At 42.5% G+C, this 18051-nt stretch overlaps 1 protein-coding gene across 1 annotated transcript in view; it reads left to right on the plus strand.

Moving 5' to 3' along the window:
* LOC306922704 (cyclin-dependent kinase 17-like) overlaps nucleotides 1–18051 on the plus strand; it is a 49606-nt gene that overhangs the window by 24223 nt on the left and 7332 nt on the right. Inside the window, exons 3-9 of the mRNA XM_079500485.1 lie at nucleotides 6307–6471; nucleotides 8130–8266; nucleotides 13300–13425; nucleotides 15325–15381; nucleotides 15945–16059; nucleotides 16781–16875; nucleotides 17512–17574. Of these exons, the coding sequence (XP_079356611.1) occupies nucleotides 6307–6471; nucleotides 8130–8266; nucleotides 13300–13425; nucleotides 15325–15381; nucleotides 15945–16059; nucleotides 16781–16875; nucleotides 17512–17574 (758 nt within the window). The remainder of the gene's footprint in view (nucleotides 1–6306; nucleotides 6472–8129; nucleotides 8267–13299; nucleotides 13426–15324; nucleotides 15382–15944; nucleotides 16060–16780; nucleotides 16876–17511; nucleotides 17575–18051) is intronic.

Below are 18051 nucleotides of genomic sequence, written 5' to 3' on the forward strand. Positions count from 1 at the left end.
CTGATTATGTAACAGAAGTTTCTCATTCTGCTTGATAATGTTGGAAAGCTTTTAATATTTTACTTGGTTTAGTTGATGGCCCATCAAGCAACTGGACAGTAAGTTGCCAGGTTGCCAGACAATTGCAACATAGACATAGCCAGGGGTATATTTACCTCCTTTCTGATTATTTTATCACAATTAATCATATAGGCATTTTGTTTGTGTCTGGTAATTTCTGGTTGTACTAAAAACAAAACAAAAAAAACATAAAAAGACAGGGTTGCTGGAATGCACTCATTTGATCTGCGTTTGTGATTTGATTAACTTGCCAGTGGTGTTGAATCAGTGCTGTCCTGCGTGTCCACGGTGACCCCTGTGTGTAGTCACACTGTCACAGTGAAGGTGTGTAGTCAGTCACACTGTCACAGTGACAGTGTGTGGTCATAGTTGGATAGCAGGGATGTGCAGAGAGTGTTAGAGAGCCAGGGGCTGAAATCCCGTAAGAGGGCACTTTTCGACAAAATAGCAGATCTCAACGCGTCGCAGTGCAACGCGTTGAGAGCTTGTAGATCAGCTATTTTCGGGGCGCAACCCAGCACTCTTTAGCTAGTGGAGATGCGCTGTACGACATGGGACTTCTAAACAAATTTGTTCAACGCAAAATACTGTGTTCAAGTTCAGGAGACTTCGGGAAAAAAAGCAATTCTCCTGAATGCTGCCTTCCGGTATGGCATGGAAAGGAGTGTGTGTGCCATTTGCATTTCTTTCACCATGTAGTAAACGCTACATTCGTGGTCTGGTTGGTCAGTTGTTTTACAGACGGGTAAAAGGGCAGGGGCTGAAGCCCCCTTTGATGTCTATGTGTGCATGTCCCTGTTGGATAGACCTTTTGATCCTGCGTATCACAGAAGAACCACCATAGGACACACTGACACAGGACAGATAGAAGAACCACCATAGGGGACACTGACACAGGACAGATAGAAGAACCACCATAGGGGACACTGACACAGGACAGATAGAAGAACCACCATAGGGGACACTGACACAGGACAGATAGAAGAACCACCATAGGGGACACTGACACAGGACAGATAGAAGAACCACCATAGGGGACACTGACACAGGACAGATAGAAGAACCACCATAGGGGACACTGACACAGGACAGATAGAAGAACCACCATAGGGGACACTGACACAGGACAGATAGAAGAACCACCATAGGGGACACTGACACAGGACAGATAGAAGAACCACCATAGGTGACACTGACACAGGACAGATAGAAGAACCACCATAGGTGACACTGACACAGGACAGATAGAAGAACCACCATAGGTGACACTGACTCAGGACAGATAGAAGAACCACCATAGGTGGCACTGACACAGGACAGATAGAAGAACCACCATAGGTGACACTGACTCAGGACAGATAGAAGAACCATCATAGGTGACACTGACTCAGGACAGATAGAAGAACCACCATAGGTGACACTGACTCAGGACAGATAGAAGAACCACCATAGGTGGCACTGACACAGGACAGATAGAAGAACCACCATAGGTGACACTGACTCAGGACAGATAGAAGAACCATCATAGGTGACACTGACTCAGGACAGATAGAAGAACCATCATAGGTGACACTGACACAGGACAGATAGAAGAACCACCATAGGTGACACTGACTCAGGACAGATAGAAGAACCACCATAGGAGACACTGACACAGGACAGATAGAAGAACCACCATAGGTGACACTGACTCAGGACAGATAGAAGAACCACCATAGGGGACACTGACACAGGACAGATAGAAGAACCACCATAGGGGACACTGACACAGGACAGATAGAAGAACCACCATAGGAGACACTGACACAGGACAGATAGAAGAACCACCATAGGTGACACTGACTCAGGACAGATAGAAGAACCACCATAGGAGACACTGACACAGGACAGATAGAAGAACCTCCATAGGGGACACTGACACAGGACAGATAGAAGAACCACCATAGGTGACACTGACTCAGGACAGATAGAAGAACCATCATAGGTGACACTGACACAGGACAGATAGAAGAACCATCATAGGTGACACTGACTCAGGACAGATAGAAGAACCATCATAGGTGACACTGACACAGGACAGATAGAAGAACCTCCATAGGGGACACTGACACAGGACAGATAGAAGAACCACCATAGGAGACACTGACAGGACAGATAGAAGAACCTCCATAGGTGACACTGACACAGGACAGATAGAAGAACCATCATAGGTGACACTGACACAGGACAGATGGAAGTAAAGAGCTTCATCTAAGCTTCAAAAGTAAAATGAATAAGAAAGGAGCAAATACTTCTAACCTACATGGAGTTAAAAATAAGGTACAAACAAACCCCAAAAGGAGGTCAGGTTGCCTCCATGAACCTGCATTATTTAAGCAGGGGTGCCCATCCTTTTTTGACTTAGAGCTACTTTCAAAATGACCAGCTCAACAAGATCTACCCACCCAAAAAAAGTAGGGCCGGGACTTTAACGCGTTAATTGAGATTAATTAACTACAGAAAAATTAACGCGTTAAAAAAATTAACGCATTTTAATCGCACTATTTTTTTCACCGCGGAACGTTGTCACTGGACAGTTTTCAGATGGACCGGCGCACCACCCAGTTCACCGAGTGAAGTGTCCGTTGTTACAGGGAGTGGAAACCACCCCCCTTTAGAATGGTATGCCCCAGCAGCATTGGGGGAACAATAACACCACCAGACAGTTCACCAGACCGGGGGAAGCCGCTGAGATCACTTTGCTTGTCCCCGTGGATTGGAAATAGGATTTAAAAGGCTATCCGATGATAGCGTGGATTACAGCACAGTTGTGTGCAATTATTCAATAAAGAATTTGCATATCACCGAAGACCGCACCTCGTCAAGCCTCCAGTATCGGCTCGATGCGAAACATGTTGCACCGAGCCTAGCCTGGAAGCTAACGTCAACAACAGTAGCTCTGGTCCTTAGCGTAGTTAGGACTCAGGAGGAGTTCTATGGTACTTAATTTGATCCTTTCCCCTCACACCCACGGAAGTGCAGGCTGTGCAGCCCCTCGTTTTTAGCACAAAAAAATATGTGAAAGCCTACTTTCCTCCTTCTAACACTATGGATCAGAGCTAACGTCATTCCAACTACCAGTAGCAATTCAAGGACCCGACCAGATGACATGGTTTCTAACTAAACGGTTATGGCCAAATATAATGTAAAATCTGTTAATGGCTGTTACTGTATGTCCACGGAAGAAACACAGAGGTGCTTTGTTATGGTCATGTCACTTTGCTGCACCAAGCCCCCCCCCCCAACCCTGTGGAATGCATTCCCCAAACACTCAGAGACATGCCCCCACCATCCAAACCTTCAATATTGCTTTCCCCAGCTATTTCATCTATTTAATTCCTTAGTGTTTTTCCTCTAATAAAGTTGTTTTTGATTTATCATGTCCCCCTTGTAAAGCATTTTTTTGTACTCAGAAAAGCTTTATATAAATTATTACATTTGAGATATTATTATAATTTATTACCCCTATTATTACTACAAAAACAATGTTTTATTGCTTAAACTTATGTATTCACTATTCATTGATTCACTAGTATACCAAAATCCATTTAAAAAAATAGCTTTCTCACTGTTCTCGGGTCAAATAATGATATGCGATTAAAATGCGATTAATCGAGATTAATTAACTACAAAGCCTCTGATTAATTAGATTAAAATTTTTAATCGAGTCCCAGCTCTAAAAAAAAGTAATTATAGCATTGCTGAAAATAGTTAAAACATGTACCCGAGGGTGCTTTGGAATAACAGCGATGGCATTACATATAAGACAAATAGACTAGGAATGGGAAATAGAGGGGTTGAAATGGAATTAGTATAACTTTGTAATGCTACTGATGTTTGTGTGCAACACTCTTAAAAACAAAGTATTGCATTGTGGGTTTAGCTGACAGGCCCTTTTTTTATGTCAATCAATCAAGTCACCTAAATTCAAGTGGCAGATGCCAAAAAATATATTTTTTGTATTAATATATTTAAATTATATATATATATATATATATATATATATATATATATATATATATATATATATATATATTTTTTTTTAGGGGAGGGTCATGTGTTCTACCTGCACATCCTTTGTGATCTACTGGTAGATCACAATCTACCTTTTGAGCACCCCTGTGTTAGAGCATGTTTTTTGATCTCCATTTTAGAACGAGGCAACGAGCATTAAATTCATCTGAGAAGAATTCGAGTTGAAAGTACTTTTGTTAGTTTGTGGTTGTTATTGGCAACTAAATGCTTTCTTATTGAATGTAATATTTGATTCATTATTGATAGCATGACTCAACTTCCAGTTTAACAGGCCTGCCAACAGAACAGAGATTAGATCACAAATTAACAAAAAATGTTATATGGGCGTAAAAAGGGACACAGACATAATAACTGGGTGGGGCATGCATTTCCAACTTGCATCGTTCCAAGTAGGACAGCGCCCAACGGGCACCGCTCTAGTTTGAATTAATAGGACCCACCGCCAATGGCGTCAAATGTCAATCTACGCCAAATGGTCTTTTATAGTGATTGATGATCGATCAGGTCGTGATACTACTTACATTAGCAATGGGTTGCTAGCCGATGATGTCAATAACACTGGAGCGCGCCATCTTGAATTTCTCGTGCACCCACGCCCACTCTATCCCCCTTTTTGAAACTAGCTCCTCGCCACTTCCACTTGGTTTGAGCATAGATATATAAATAGATATATAAATAATAGAGATGGCACTGGATGGGAGGGGAATCCTGGTGCAGTCTCTATTATTTATATATCTATACTCAAACAGAGTGGAAGTGTGTAGGGCGAGTGGCGAGGAGCTAGTTTCAAAAAGGGCTTCAAAAAGGGCCTATCTGTTTCTTTCAATCGCCTTTATCTCCAATTCCTTGTCCCAGATGGCATTTCTGGTCAAAACAAGGTTCATTCCACGGCCCTTTAGCCCACAGCCGGCGCTGTGATCATCGCCATGACCATGGCTTTCTCGTTGCCGATGAAGTGGATGCGACAACACACACAGTAGTAGTAACATTTGTAACATCCGGTTGCAGGTTTTGGCTCTTCAAAATAAGGGTTGAACGGGGGGGGAAATCCTGGCAATACGAGGTGAAATAATCAATTAAACCTGGTGGATAAAGAGCTCTAAACAAACATTAAAGATCCATAGACTTGGCTGCCACATGATGTAATTTCCGAAAGCCTTGCATTGGAGGGGCCAACGCCTCTCAAACCCTATATACTCAGTTGGCCGGGGTACCACCAGGGTCTATACTCGGCCCCCTTATGTTTCCCCTCAATAATGTTAGCCTATTATGACATGGTTAAAGGAGAATTCCATGCTAGAAGGCTTTCTTACCTTTCTTTGTAGTTGTTACGTCCCCACCAAAGAGGTCCAGGTGTTTTTTTTTTGCAAAAACTCCTTATTGGCTATTTCCCCTACCATAAGCCCTCAATGAATTGCATTGAATTGAATGGGGCTATGGGGTGTTGTGCTAATTCACTTATTTCCATCGCTCAAAAGTATTATTTTTTGAGTGGTGCAAACCACTCCAACAACCAGCTTTGTCTGTATCTGTGTATGTGTGTACCTGTATGTGGGGCCACGTACAGATGAGCACGGTTGCTATGGTTAGTGTGTGACGTCACTGCACCACTCAGTTCACACGGGTGTGATTTCTTTGTATATATCCTCTCTTCATAATGTAAATAATATCCCAAGCGGCACACTTTACTACTTATTTCGATGGAAATAAGCGAATTAGCACAACACCCCATAGCCCCATTCAATTCACATTCAATGCAATTCATTGAGGGCTTATGGTAGGGGAAATAGCCAATAAGGAGTTTTTGCACAAAAAAACACCTGGACCTCTTTGGTGGGGACGTAACAACTACAAATAAAGGTAAGAAAGCCTTCTAGCATGGAATTCTCCTTTAAGCTAGGGTTCATGCGGTGGAAATCTTGCCTGGCTGTGTGTCCAGGCCGTGGTTTGGCTGAAGAAATAGGCATGTCTGGTCTTGTCTGCGTTTGTGAGAGCATCACACTATGTCTGTACTAGTGATGTCTAAGTTATTTTTTAGAATTAAATGAGCCTGTCGATCAATGGATAAGCTTCTGCCAACACAACTCCATTCTTCAGAGTGTAGAGTTTCCATACTCCTATAAACCTTGTTTTGTTCTTATAAACAAAGCTGTTGTTTTTGCCCCTCTACAGAACCCATAGTGAGGAATGGCCGCCCGCCATCAGCCCACAGTGTCCACTCCTTCCTGCACCAGTACACAGGCTCCTTTAAGAAGCCCCCGATGAGGCGACCACAGAGTGTCATCGGAGGTGGCCTGGGTTCCCTCATGGTCTTGCCCCGCAATGGCAGTCGCCTTGGTGAGAGAGAGAGAGAGACACACACACACACACACACACACACACACACACACACACACACACACACACACACACACACACACACACACACACACACACACACACACACACTGTGATGTAAATAGGTTTTCAATGTAATGAGTCCCGGGATGCAGGGATGGTATTTTAGAGATGAGTCCCAGGGACATTTGATGAGTCCCACTTCAACGACGTTAGGAGTCATTTTTACAAATTGCAGCATTTAACCCCCATTTCATGTTATATGGTTATACTGTGGTTATATTCATGTAGAAAACAGAAGAAGAAATGATTATTATAACTAAAGCTAGCAAAATAAACTAGAATAAAAAACAGTACAGTAGTGCATCCTGTGGATGCAGAGGTCGTTGTTTTATTGTGTCCCTTAACTATAAACTGCGTTTTGGGATGCAAAATGCACCCTATTTTAATCTCTGCACACACACACACACATTAATAGATCCTTGCTTGCACGTCATATAGAATAAACATACAAACTACTGTCAGGGGGGTGCCTATCTTGTCACACATGCACACTTGCATGTTAACTCATCCATCTTCAATGTTAGATTCGGTCGCACATTAAACCAGCTCGTTTTGCAAATGTTCTTTTGCTTTCTTAAAACAATGGTAGCTCTCTAGGACAAACACAGAGGTTTCCCTGCCATTTAAATATCCATGATGCTCCACCTCTATGCAAACAACTATACCGCATGACTCTGGGCTTGATAAGAGTAGCTGCCATTAAAAAAGTCACAGAGAATGTTATTGTTTCCGTTTATTCTTTGTTGATGTCATCAGCTGGTGCTGAGCAAGCAGCCTCTCCCTGGACTGGTTTACACTGGAATGCCCTTTTCTCAAGCCCAATGTATACTTTGTTTGTACAACGGTGTCGCACTGCTGAAAATAGCTTATCTACAGGCCTATAATGTGTCGCTAATGTGCTGTGTTGTGGGCTTGTAGATCATCTATATAAACACTCTTTATCCCTTTACTTTACCCCTCTGAGTCTGAAGCTTAATTCCTCTGTAGTACAACAGTGGCTGCAAATCAAACGCTCTACAAGTTAAAGGAGAATGTCTTGCTAGAAGGCTTTCTTACCTTTCTTACCTTTCTTTGTAGTCGTTACGTCCCCACCAAAGAGGTCCAGGTGTTTTTTTGTGCAAAATCTCCTTATTGGCTATTTCCCCTAGCATAAGCCCTCAATGAATTGCATTGAATTGAATGGGAATTGAATGGGTCTATGCCGTGTTGTGCTAATTTGCTTATTTCCATCGAAATAAGTAGTAAAGTGTGCCGCTTGGGATATTATTTACATTATGAAGAGAGGATGTATACAAAAAATATATAATTTTGAGCGATTGAAATAAGCGAATTAGCACAACACCCCATAGCCCCATTCAATTCCCATTCCATTCAATGCAATTCATTGAGGGCTTATGGTAGGGGAAATAGCCAATAAGGAGCTTTTGCACAAAATAACACCTGGACCTCTTTGGTGGGGACGTAACAACTACAAAGAAAGGTAAGAAAGCCTTTTAGTATGGAATTCTCCTTTAATGACGTTTTGCGACTGTTTGGCAAGCGAAACCCTTGTGCAATGGATAATAAATAAATTAAGATGAACTGTTTCTTTCCAGATATCGTCCACGAGAACTTGAAGATGGGCTCAGATGGAGAGAGTGACCAGGCGTCGGGGACCTCGTCAGATGAGGTGCAGTCGCCCACAGGGGTTTGTCTGAGGAACAGAGGCAACCGATCTCGCATCTCAGCGGAGGTAAGACCCCCCCCCCCCCCCCCATTTAGATTTTTTATGGGACATGAGTCAGCGTTCACCTTTGGGGCTCTGCACAGGAACTCAAAACCGGTTTATTTAGATCCCCATTAGCTGCCACATACAGTATGGCAACAGCCATATTTAACCCATTCTGACCTGAGATCAGATTCTAAAAATGTCTTCTACATCCTGACAGTTTTCTGAAAAAGCTATTTTTCTATGTCAGTCGTTCTTCGATTTTTCAAAAATAGCAGACCTACAAGTGTCGCGCTATGAGCTTGTAGATCTGATATTTTTCAATAGCTAAAGCATTACATAATGCTAACACCAAAAGGGGTTCCCGCCCAAAATGGGTTAGTGCGTGCGTCTGTGTTATGATTCACATGACATGACAGATTTATTCATGAAAGCATGTCACTAGCTTTATATGTCAGGAGGAGCGCCGCCTCTTCAGCCTCCACTTTGAACCAAATTATTCTGACGTTTTGTGAGCTGGAGGGACCATGGTGACAATGGGCCTTTTCCTCAGGAAGTCACATTTGATAATGTGAGTGAGTGCATGCGGCCTGGCCTCTGAGTGTGGGCGTCATCTTCAAAGCTTTCAAACACATAAGGTAGTTGTTTGGTGACTGCCACAGTCTTAACCCATTTTGGGCAGGAACCCCTTTTGGTGTTAGCATTATGTTATGCTTTAGCTATTGAAAAATAGCAGATCTACAAGCTACGAGCTTGTAGGTCTGCTATTTTTGAAAAATCGAAGAACCACTGACATAGAAACATAGCTTTTTCAGAAAACTGTCAGGATGTAGAAGACATTTTTAGAATCTGATCTCAGGTCAAAATGTCTTAACACGTGTTTTTCTCGCACACAAGCAGTAAAGTCCTGCTGTTATAATGATCACCTTGACGTATTCCATGAGTCACTTTTCACAGCAAAAAAAATCTTGAATGCAAACAAAACAAAAGTGCTGAAGTCAGTGTTTTGTTTATTTATTTGTGCGTATGTCATGTGAAAGTGAAACTTAACAGGACGTTGCTATGCTTGTTATGCAATATAATATGCACACCACGTATGTGGATTCTTGTCCTTTTGCTAATATCTATTACACTACAGGAATGTCACTTTGCTGGGAAGAACAATGATTAGTATTCTGGGCATATCATTTGCCAATAAATTAGGTAAAAAGCTTTTAGCTTCTGCCTACTCCTTTTGATCATCTTCATGTTTTGTTTTGTTTTTGTAACAGCTTCCATTCATTGTCTTTAAATATTGTATCTGAAACTGGATGATCAAATAAACTAAACTAAGCTCACTGTCTCACTGTATAACACTAGCCTCAAATAGTAAAACCCATCATTATATAAACTAAAACAAACAAAAATCGCCTCATATCCAACTGACTAATGTTCTGTATACTGTATCAGATCAGGATATCAAGTGCCTGGGTTGTATTTGTTTGGCCTGCAGTGTGTGGAGGCAGTATTAAAGTAAATTAATGGCATGTTCCACTCTACTTGATTGGTGCGTGTGTCGTCGTCTCTCCCCCCCCCCCCCCCCCCCCACCCCCCTTCCCCTCCAACTCAAGTGTGTTTATTGGTTGGTTTTGGTCACAGGATTTGTCAGCGGCTCCCAGTGGCTATGTTCAAAGACCAAACATTCACACAACATGTAAGATGGGAGGAAAAAAAAGTCTCTTAAGCGGCTTAACTCCACTGGGAGTCTACTCACCACGAGAATTATGTGACATCACACACCACCCCTCGCTGCTGCTTCGAGAGCTAGCCAGTAGTAGCTAGCTAAGCACGCATGACAGACACATGGTCACACTCAGACTCTCTCTCTCCTAATCCAACAAACACTCCATGTATCGTATATGGGGCGACTGTGGCTCAGGAGGTAGAGCAGGTCGTCCAATGATCCATGGGTCGGCGGTTCGAATCCCGGCTCTTCCTGTCTACATGTCGAAGTGTCCTTTGGCAAGACACTGAACCCCAAATTGCTCCCGATATCCTGGTTGGTACCTTGCATGGCTTCCGCCGCAATTGGTGTATGAATGGGTGAATGTAATGCACAATCTATGTAAAGCGACTTGGATAAAGGCGCTATATAAATGCACCATTTACCATTTATATGAGCAGGACTTCTGCTGCTGACGGAGCAGAGGAACTGTGAGACCAATATGAGACCATGTGTCTGTTCTTTGCCTCCTGGGCTGCAATTTGTCCAATTATTTGAGGGAGGATTGGGTAACCTGTGGTCAGGTAGCGATCTTATGGTCCAGCTCTGTGTCAGAGGAGAAGAAGCAGGGCTGTTTTTTGTGATTAAATCACAAGGATTACTGTAATACGCTCCAGATGGGACCCTGTTGCAGCAGATTAGAACACGCTGATTGGACCACCGGAGACGCGGGCGGAGGGGTTAACCCATTTTGACCTGAGATCAGATTCTAAAAATGTCTTCTACATCCTGACAGTTTTCTGAAAAAGCTATGTTTCTATGTCAGTGGTTCTTCGATTTTTCAAAAATAGCAGACCTACAAGCTCGTAGGTCTGCTATTTTAAAGCCTGATTTTAAAATGTGCATTTTCTTTATATTGTGTCTCTATACAGGTCCATGGTATTGCCAACGATAGGATACATTTTGTCAAAAAAATCATCAACACAGAAATCAACAGTGCCACGGACAATCCTGTATCCCTTTGTGACATTCAAAAACATTTCAATGTAATGCTATTTTAATCCCGAGAGTAGAATGAATAGTGTTATCACTATCATAGTATTGCAGTCTTAGGGCAGTTTTATGCATGTCTTAAGTTAACCCATTTTGACCTGAGATCAGATTCTAAAAATGTCCTGACAGTTTTCTGAAAAAGCTAGGTTTCTATGTCAGTCGTTCTTCGATTTTTCAAAAATAGCAGACCTACAAGTTCATAGTGCGCCACTCGGTGGCGCGCTATGAGCTTGTAGATCTTCTATTTCTCAATAGCTAAAGCATAACATAATGCTAACACCAAAAGGGGTTCCCGCCCAGAATGGGTTAAACAGGGCAGGGTGATGGCAGCCCATGCTCTAGGGGGGGCAGTTGACCAATCAACTATCACATACAAATATGATTGAAAGGTTGTATTAAAAAAATGTTGGTTAGAACTTTGTTTGAAAATCAAGCTGGACCACATTAGGTTCATTTAAGTAATAACCATGTCATGCCTGAACATCTCAAAGTGTGTGCAATCAGGCCAGAAAGGCTACTGTATGTGTGATTTCAAGTTGCACATTTATTTTATTGGCGAGGCTGGGGTTCTGAAGCTTGGAACATTCAAAGTGTCCACTGTGGCATATCATTGGATTTACAGTAACTAAGAGGAAGTCGCGGTGGATTAACGCCCGGCAATAATCTAACACAAATGCATCATGGGAAGAATCTAGGCAGTGTGATTATGTGAGCGTGCGTTTTCATTTTTTATGTAACGAGTCATCAGGATCATGCTTTTGCAGTATGTTCCTCTGGTATGGAGTGATCCCTGGTCTCTTAACCCATTCTGGGCGGGAACCCCTGTTGGTGTTTCAAGCATTATGTTATACTTTAGCTATTGAAAAATAGCAGATCTACAAGCTCATAGCGCGCCACCGAGTGGCGCGCTACGAGCTTGTAGGTCTGCTATTTTTGAAAAATCGTTAAAAAAAAAGCGAACATTTTTAACTAAAATATTTGCTTCTGGGGGTCCCTGGAACTACATATTTTGAGATGGGTGGTCCGTGGCCCAATAGAGATAATTCTGGGGGTCCTTGACATGAAAAAGGTTGAGCACCACTGACATAGAAACATAGGTTTTTCAGAAAAATGTCAGGATTTAGAAGCCTTTTTTTTTTTAATCGACCTCAGTCCAAAAGGGGTTAAAGAGCCCAGAGGCCTCCATTAATTCCATACAAAAGTCCAGTACACATTTAAGTCTATACATTACAGTACACACACACACACACACACACACACACACACACACACACACACACACACACAATTTAGGCATTTAGCAGACGCTCTTAATCCAGAGCGATTTACATTAAGCAAATAACTAAAAAGCATGCCATACATCACATATATAAAAAGTAGTTATCATGAAACATGCGCAAGCTAAGAACGTAACAGTGGAGTATCTATGTAAACTATACATACTATACTATATAATATATTATACATGTGTACTATAAAGTGCTATGACTACATAAAATGCAATTCTAGTGCTGTCTACGTAACATGCTATACGTCTGTTTAAAATACTATCCAAGTCTACATAAAGTGCTATCTAAGGGGCTAGGCTAGGGCAAGTGCTACGTAGCCTGGTTAATAAACCAGACCGAATCAGCCGTTGGCAAAAAAAAGTTGCCTACCAGCGGATTACGGTCTGGCGAGGCTCAGTAGCACGCCTCTTTCCTACAGCAGAGAACAGGTCGGACCAATCGGGACACGGTATGCAATATAGGCGGGCTTTGGTACAGTGACGTTCAATGCTTGAGACCTTTGACTGACAGTAGCTCTGACCAATTGCGTCGAAGAGAAAATGTTCCCCGGGAAATGAAATCCAAGTGGAGCCAGCCCAGACTGATATACCGCGACAGTGTTGTGTGATATTAGTCTGGCTTATTAGCCAGGCTAAGTGCTACGGGCCATGGTGGAGTCTGAAGAGGTGGGTTTTCAGACTACGGCGGAAGCACACACACACACACACACACACAACACACACTCGGCGTGCATACTACCCTCTCTGTCGACTCCTAGAGTCTAAAGCAGGTTGTGTGTGTCTGGGGGAAACGGCTCATAACAGACTCGGAGGTCGTTTATTTAGGGTCGCCACCATTTTGTTTAGGGTCTCTAGTATTTATTTAGAGCTTTACTCTGTTTGCTCAGTGGGTTACTTGTGTTTGCATAGAGTCTTACACGGTGTTGACACTGTTTATAACGGCCCTCTCTGTTGTGTTGTGTGTGGTTGTGTGTGTGTGTGCCTGTGTTTGTGCACGTGTGTTTATGCGTACAGGATCTGAACAAGCGCCTGTCCCTGCCGGCCGACATCCGGATACCCGACGGTTACCTGGAGAAGCTGCAGTTGAGCAGTCCGCCGTTCGACCAGCCGCTCAGCAGACGCTCACGAAGAGCCTCCCTGGTAAGACACTGAGAGAGGAGGAGAGATGGAGTATTGTGCTGCGTTCACACGGGCAGATACAGTCTACCAATACCATTCATTTTTAACCCATTTTGACCTGAGATCAGATTCTAAAAATGTCTTCTACATCCTGACAGTTTTCTGAAAAAGCTATGTTTCTATGTCAGTGGTTCTTCGACTTTTGAAAAATAGCAGACCTACAAGCTCGTAGCGCGCCACTCGGTGGCGCGCTATGAGCTTGTAGATCTGCTATTTTTCAATAGCTAAAGCATAACATAATGCTAACAACAAAAGGGGTTCCCGCCCAAAATGGGTTAATGGAAGCCAGCCACGTGAAGCTACAAAAGCAAATCTGACGTTTGTAGCTGCTACAAAAAATACAAAGCTGCAAATTAGCTGAACTGGCTTCAACTTCAGATAGACAAAGATACAAAGCATCAACTATGCTGTGAATCTTTGTATCTTTGCATCTGCCCGTGTGAACGGAGCATTAGAGTCAGGAAAGGAGAGCTTGCTATAGAGGAAGGAAGATGGAGAGATGGTCCTGGACAAAGAGCTGGTATAATATTGACAAAGAGGGAGGGATAGAGGAGAGCGAGCTGAGATCAGGAAGACAGGAAAAGCAGGAATGGATGCAGTGTGACAGGATATAAACCTGTATTGATCTCCGGGAGAAATCCGGGTGTCGTAGCAGCAACAGCAACAATCATGTACAGTCTATATCAACAGTGAATACATTTATGCATGAATATACAGTACCTCTATTGCCAATGAATTTGAATGAATAGACCAGAGGTGTGCAACTTGGACGATGGCCAGGGCCAATATATTTCCACACTCACTCCAGAGGGGCCACATAGTGCATATAACTGCGACGCGTTTTGAGCTTGTAGATCAACTATTTTTGCTATATTTTAATTGAAAACCTGAATACTTTTTTGCTATTTTTGAATTGGAATCCTGAAAAGTAACCTTTTTATTGAATTTCAAATGTATTTAGTTATAGTTATGTTAACTTTATGAACTGTTAACATTACAGTCAAACTACATTGGACACAAAAAGACAACAACATTTTAATACTATAGTCATTAAGTACTAGTCATTTAATACTAGTCATGAAGTAATTAAAGCAGGTTTGGAATTGCAATACTATATCAGTATTCTGATATTAACCTGCGGGCCGCATTAAGTGAAGGTGGGGGCCGCATGTGGCCCCCGGGCCGCCAGTTGCCCACCCCTGGAATAGACTATCAACAGAGTGTATGCACAGTGTCAAATGTTCTTCAACAGTCTTATCAACAGTTAATGAGTGTATCTACAGTTTATCCATAATGAATGTCTGAGTGAGAATAAGTGAGAGTGATGCTGATAAGACGAGAGTAGTAGGACGATACAGGCAGAATAAGATTGAGGCTAAGATTGAGAGGAAAGGGATGACTCATGACTGCAGGAATGATAAAGAAGACAGCTGTGAGAATGGGTTTTTAGTATTGAAAGACTAAGAGGCGCAAGTCGAGAGCTCATGCTTTGCCACACAACCTAATATCGTCCTCTCAGCTCCTTTGTCGTGTTTATGTTGGACCTCTGCGTTGAATAATATCTTCCGATTGACCTGTTCCGGTGTCTGAAATAGAGCAGATGAAAAGTGTGAACATTTCTGCACAGTGCACAAGTGTTCTTCCTTACACAAGTGTGTAGGCATGTGTGCACTGTGCGTGCACAGGCCAAAAGCCAACGGTTCCCTGTCAGGAGAGATTAGCTATGATGGTCGTTCCTTCTAAAACCGACCCCCATCACGAAAGGCCGTCAGAATAATTTCTTGTGGTGTCTATAAGCTTGTCAACACTAATAAAGACACAATATTCATTAATGTAATTTTTTCCTCTTCTCTCCACTAGTCAGAAATTGGATTCGGGAAACTGGAGACCTACATTAAACTGGACAAACTGGGGGAGGTACGTTGTGTTGTTCACCTTGGCATTCTGTCCTCTATCTCCCAGGTGCTAATGTTCTCATGGCCACGCACGCACGCACGCACGCACGCACAGTTCTAGACAGCTGGCCCTTTGGTACCACACTGTAAAAATCGAACATAAAAGTCATACATCATTTAAAATCCAGTGTTAGACTTCTGTGTAAAATTGCCCACTCAAGGGCACTCTCTCTCTCTCTCTCTCTCTCTCTCTCTCTCTCTCTCTCTCTCCTCTCTCTCTCTCTCTCCAAAGGGCACATCCTCCAGGTTGCCCCAGTTTCCTCCTACACCAAAGAGACATGCATGTTGGCCAATAGAATCCTGCCCAGTTCCCTTGACTAACACTGCCCTTACACCTGGCACTAGACTGGGCCATGAATGCTGTAACTGCCCTTACACCTGGCACTAGACTGGGCCATGAATGCAGTACTTGTAAGATAAGAATGTGTTCTCATGTGACTCGGTTGGACCTGGTTAAAGTTAAACAACACGTTTTAAAGTGCAGGTTTACTGAACCACACACCATTGTTTCTCCCTGTCCTCCAGGGCACGTATGCTACCGTCTACAAGGGGAGGAGTAAGCTGACGGACAACCTGGTCGCTCTGAAAGAAATCCGACTAGAGCACGAGGAGGGAGCGCCATGTACCGCCATCCGGGAAGGTGAGAGGATAAGAATGGCGTACGTTGCATGCCTTAATTGCATTCTCTAGCATTCTTATTCTGGGGGCAAAGATTCAGTGAAAATAGCAGATCTGCGATGCGTTGTGAGCTTGTAGATCAGCTGTTTTTGGTGAATGTCCCCCAACCCCATAATAGGGATGCTGGGGTTTAAGTGGTTAAAGGCCAAGTATTATTATTCAAGTATTTTTATTGAAGTTTTGTTGCACATGAGACAGGATAGATACAGATAGGAACAGGTACATGTAGGAACAGATACATTACAACAATTACAGAACAGATACAGGACAAAACAACACCAGTACTCAACATTCACGTATAATATATAAAAGTCTGAAATACAATGTAAAAAAACACAAATTGTACATTAATGAAATGTTAAAGGCCAAGTATAACAATTATTTAAAAACTGATATTTAAAAACTGATTCTCTCAAGTTGTCATCGTGTACATACTGTATCTTTGGGGGAAAGATTTACATATTTACGTACCGTTAATATGACAAAAGGTGCGATGAAGTATGTATTGTCATTCAGGGGATGCTGTGGATGAAACATTATTTACAGGTGTAACCTGAGCCAAAGATGTTTGAGAGCCACTGGTCTACTAACTACATTACCATTCAATAAGTTCTCCTTCGTTAACATGCCTTTCACTCCATCTGTGATGTCAGACATTGACCCTTCTTTGTTCTCTTTTCAAGTATCGTTACTGAAGGACCTGAAACACGCCAACATCGTGACGCTGCACGACATCATCCATACAGAGAAGTCTCTGACGCTAGTTTTCGAGTACCTGGTGAGAACAACAAAGCCACTCCACGTCTGTGACTTGCATTACATATAGGAGCTTTAGGAAATGTCTAAAACACATTATTTGCTTAAAGGACCACTTCACCACTTTTCAACCTATCTTATAATAGGTCCTCACTAATAATCATGAAAGAATGGCGCAATTCTTTTCTACTCTGTCTGTGTCTCATAGGAGGGCTGTGGGCAGTTCAGAAACCGTCTTCCAGTGACATCATCGATGGGGAATACAAGCTAATAGAAACTGCAGTCTTTCTAGTCCTGAAAAGTTGCAATGTGAAAATGGAAGCCATCGTTCTCACGATAATGAAAATCTAAACATTTTTGTAAAAAAATCTGCCTAATGATGATGTCACTGGAAGACGGTTTCTAAACTGCCCACAGCCCTCCTATGAGACGCAGACTGAGTACAAAAGAATCGTGCCATTTTATTATTATTTATTATTATTATTAGTGAGGACCTATTATATGAAGATAGGTTGAAAAGTGGTGAAGTGGTCCTTTAACTCATGGACCTCTGTGGAACAGATACTGCTAATATATGGAAGCATGTGAGGCCAGCTGCTGGTCTGGTCTGGTCTCGTGGTCTCTAACAGAGTGCCCTCCCCATCTCTCCTCCCTTTAGGACAAGGACCTCAAGCAGTACATGGACGACTGCGGGAACATTCTGAGCATGCAGAACGTCAAGGTGAGCATCTGCAGGCGGTGTGCCACACCAGCTGTCTTCAGGGACAGTCTCAAAACTCTGAGGCTGATGGATCTTAAGAAAAACAAACATGCTCGCTCTGCCCCCTGGTGGCGGAAAAGTCTATTGTTGAGGCAGGAATGATGTGAATCACTTTTTTGGAGGTCCACTCTTCCTGACCAAATACGAACACAAACTATAATTGTATGAAATTATGTTCTCTTCTGTTTTATAATGATGGGATATTGGGAATTCCTTGTTTAGCAGTAGTAATAATAATAATAATAATACTTGCAATTGATGTAGCCCTTTTCTAAAGTAAAAATCAACTTAAAGGAGAATTCCATGCTAGAATGCTTTCTTACCTTTCTTACCTTTCTTTGTAGTCGTTACGTCCCCACCAAAGAGGTCCAGGTGTTTTTTTGTGCAAAAACTCCTTATTGGCCATTTCCCCTACCATAAGCCCTCAATGAATTGCAT

This window comes from Electrona antarctica (assembly GCF_951216825.1).
Source record: "Electrona antarctica genome assembly, chromosome: 5".
Taxonomy (NCBI): Eukaryota; Metazoa; Chordata; class Actinopteri; order Myctophiformes; family Myctophidae; genus Electrona; species Electrona antarctica.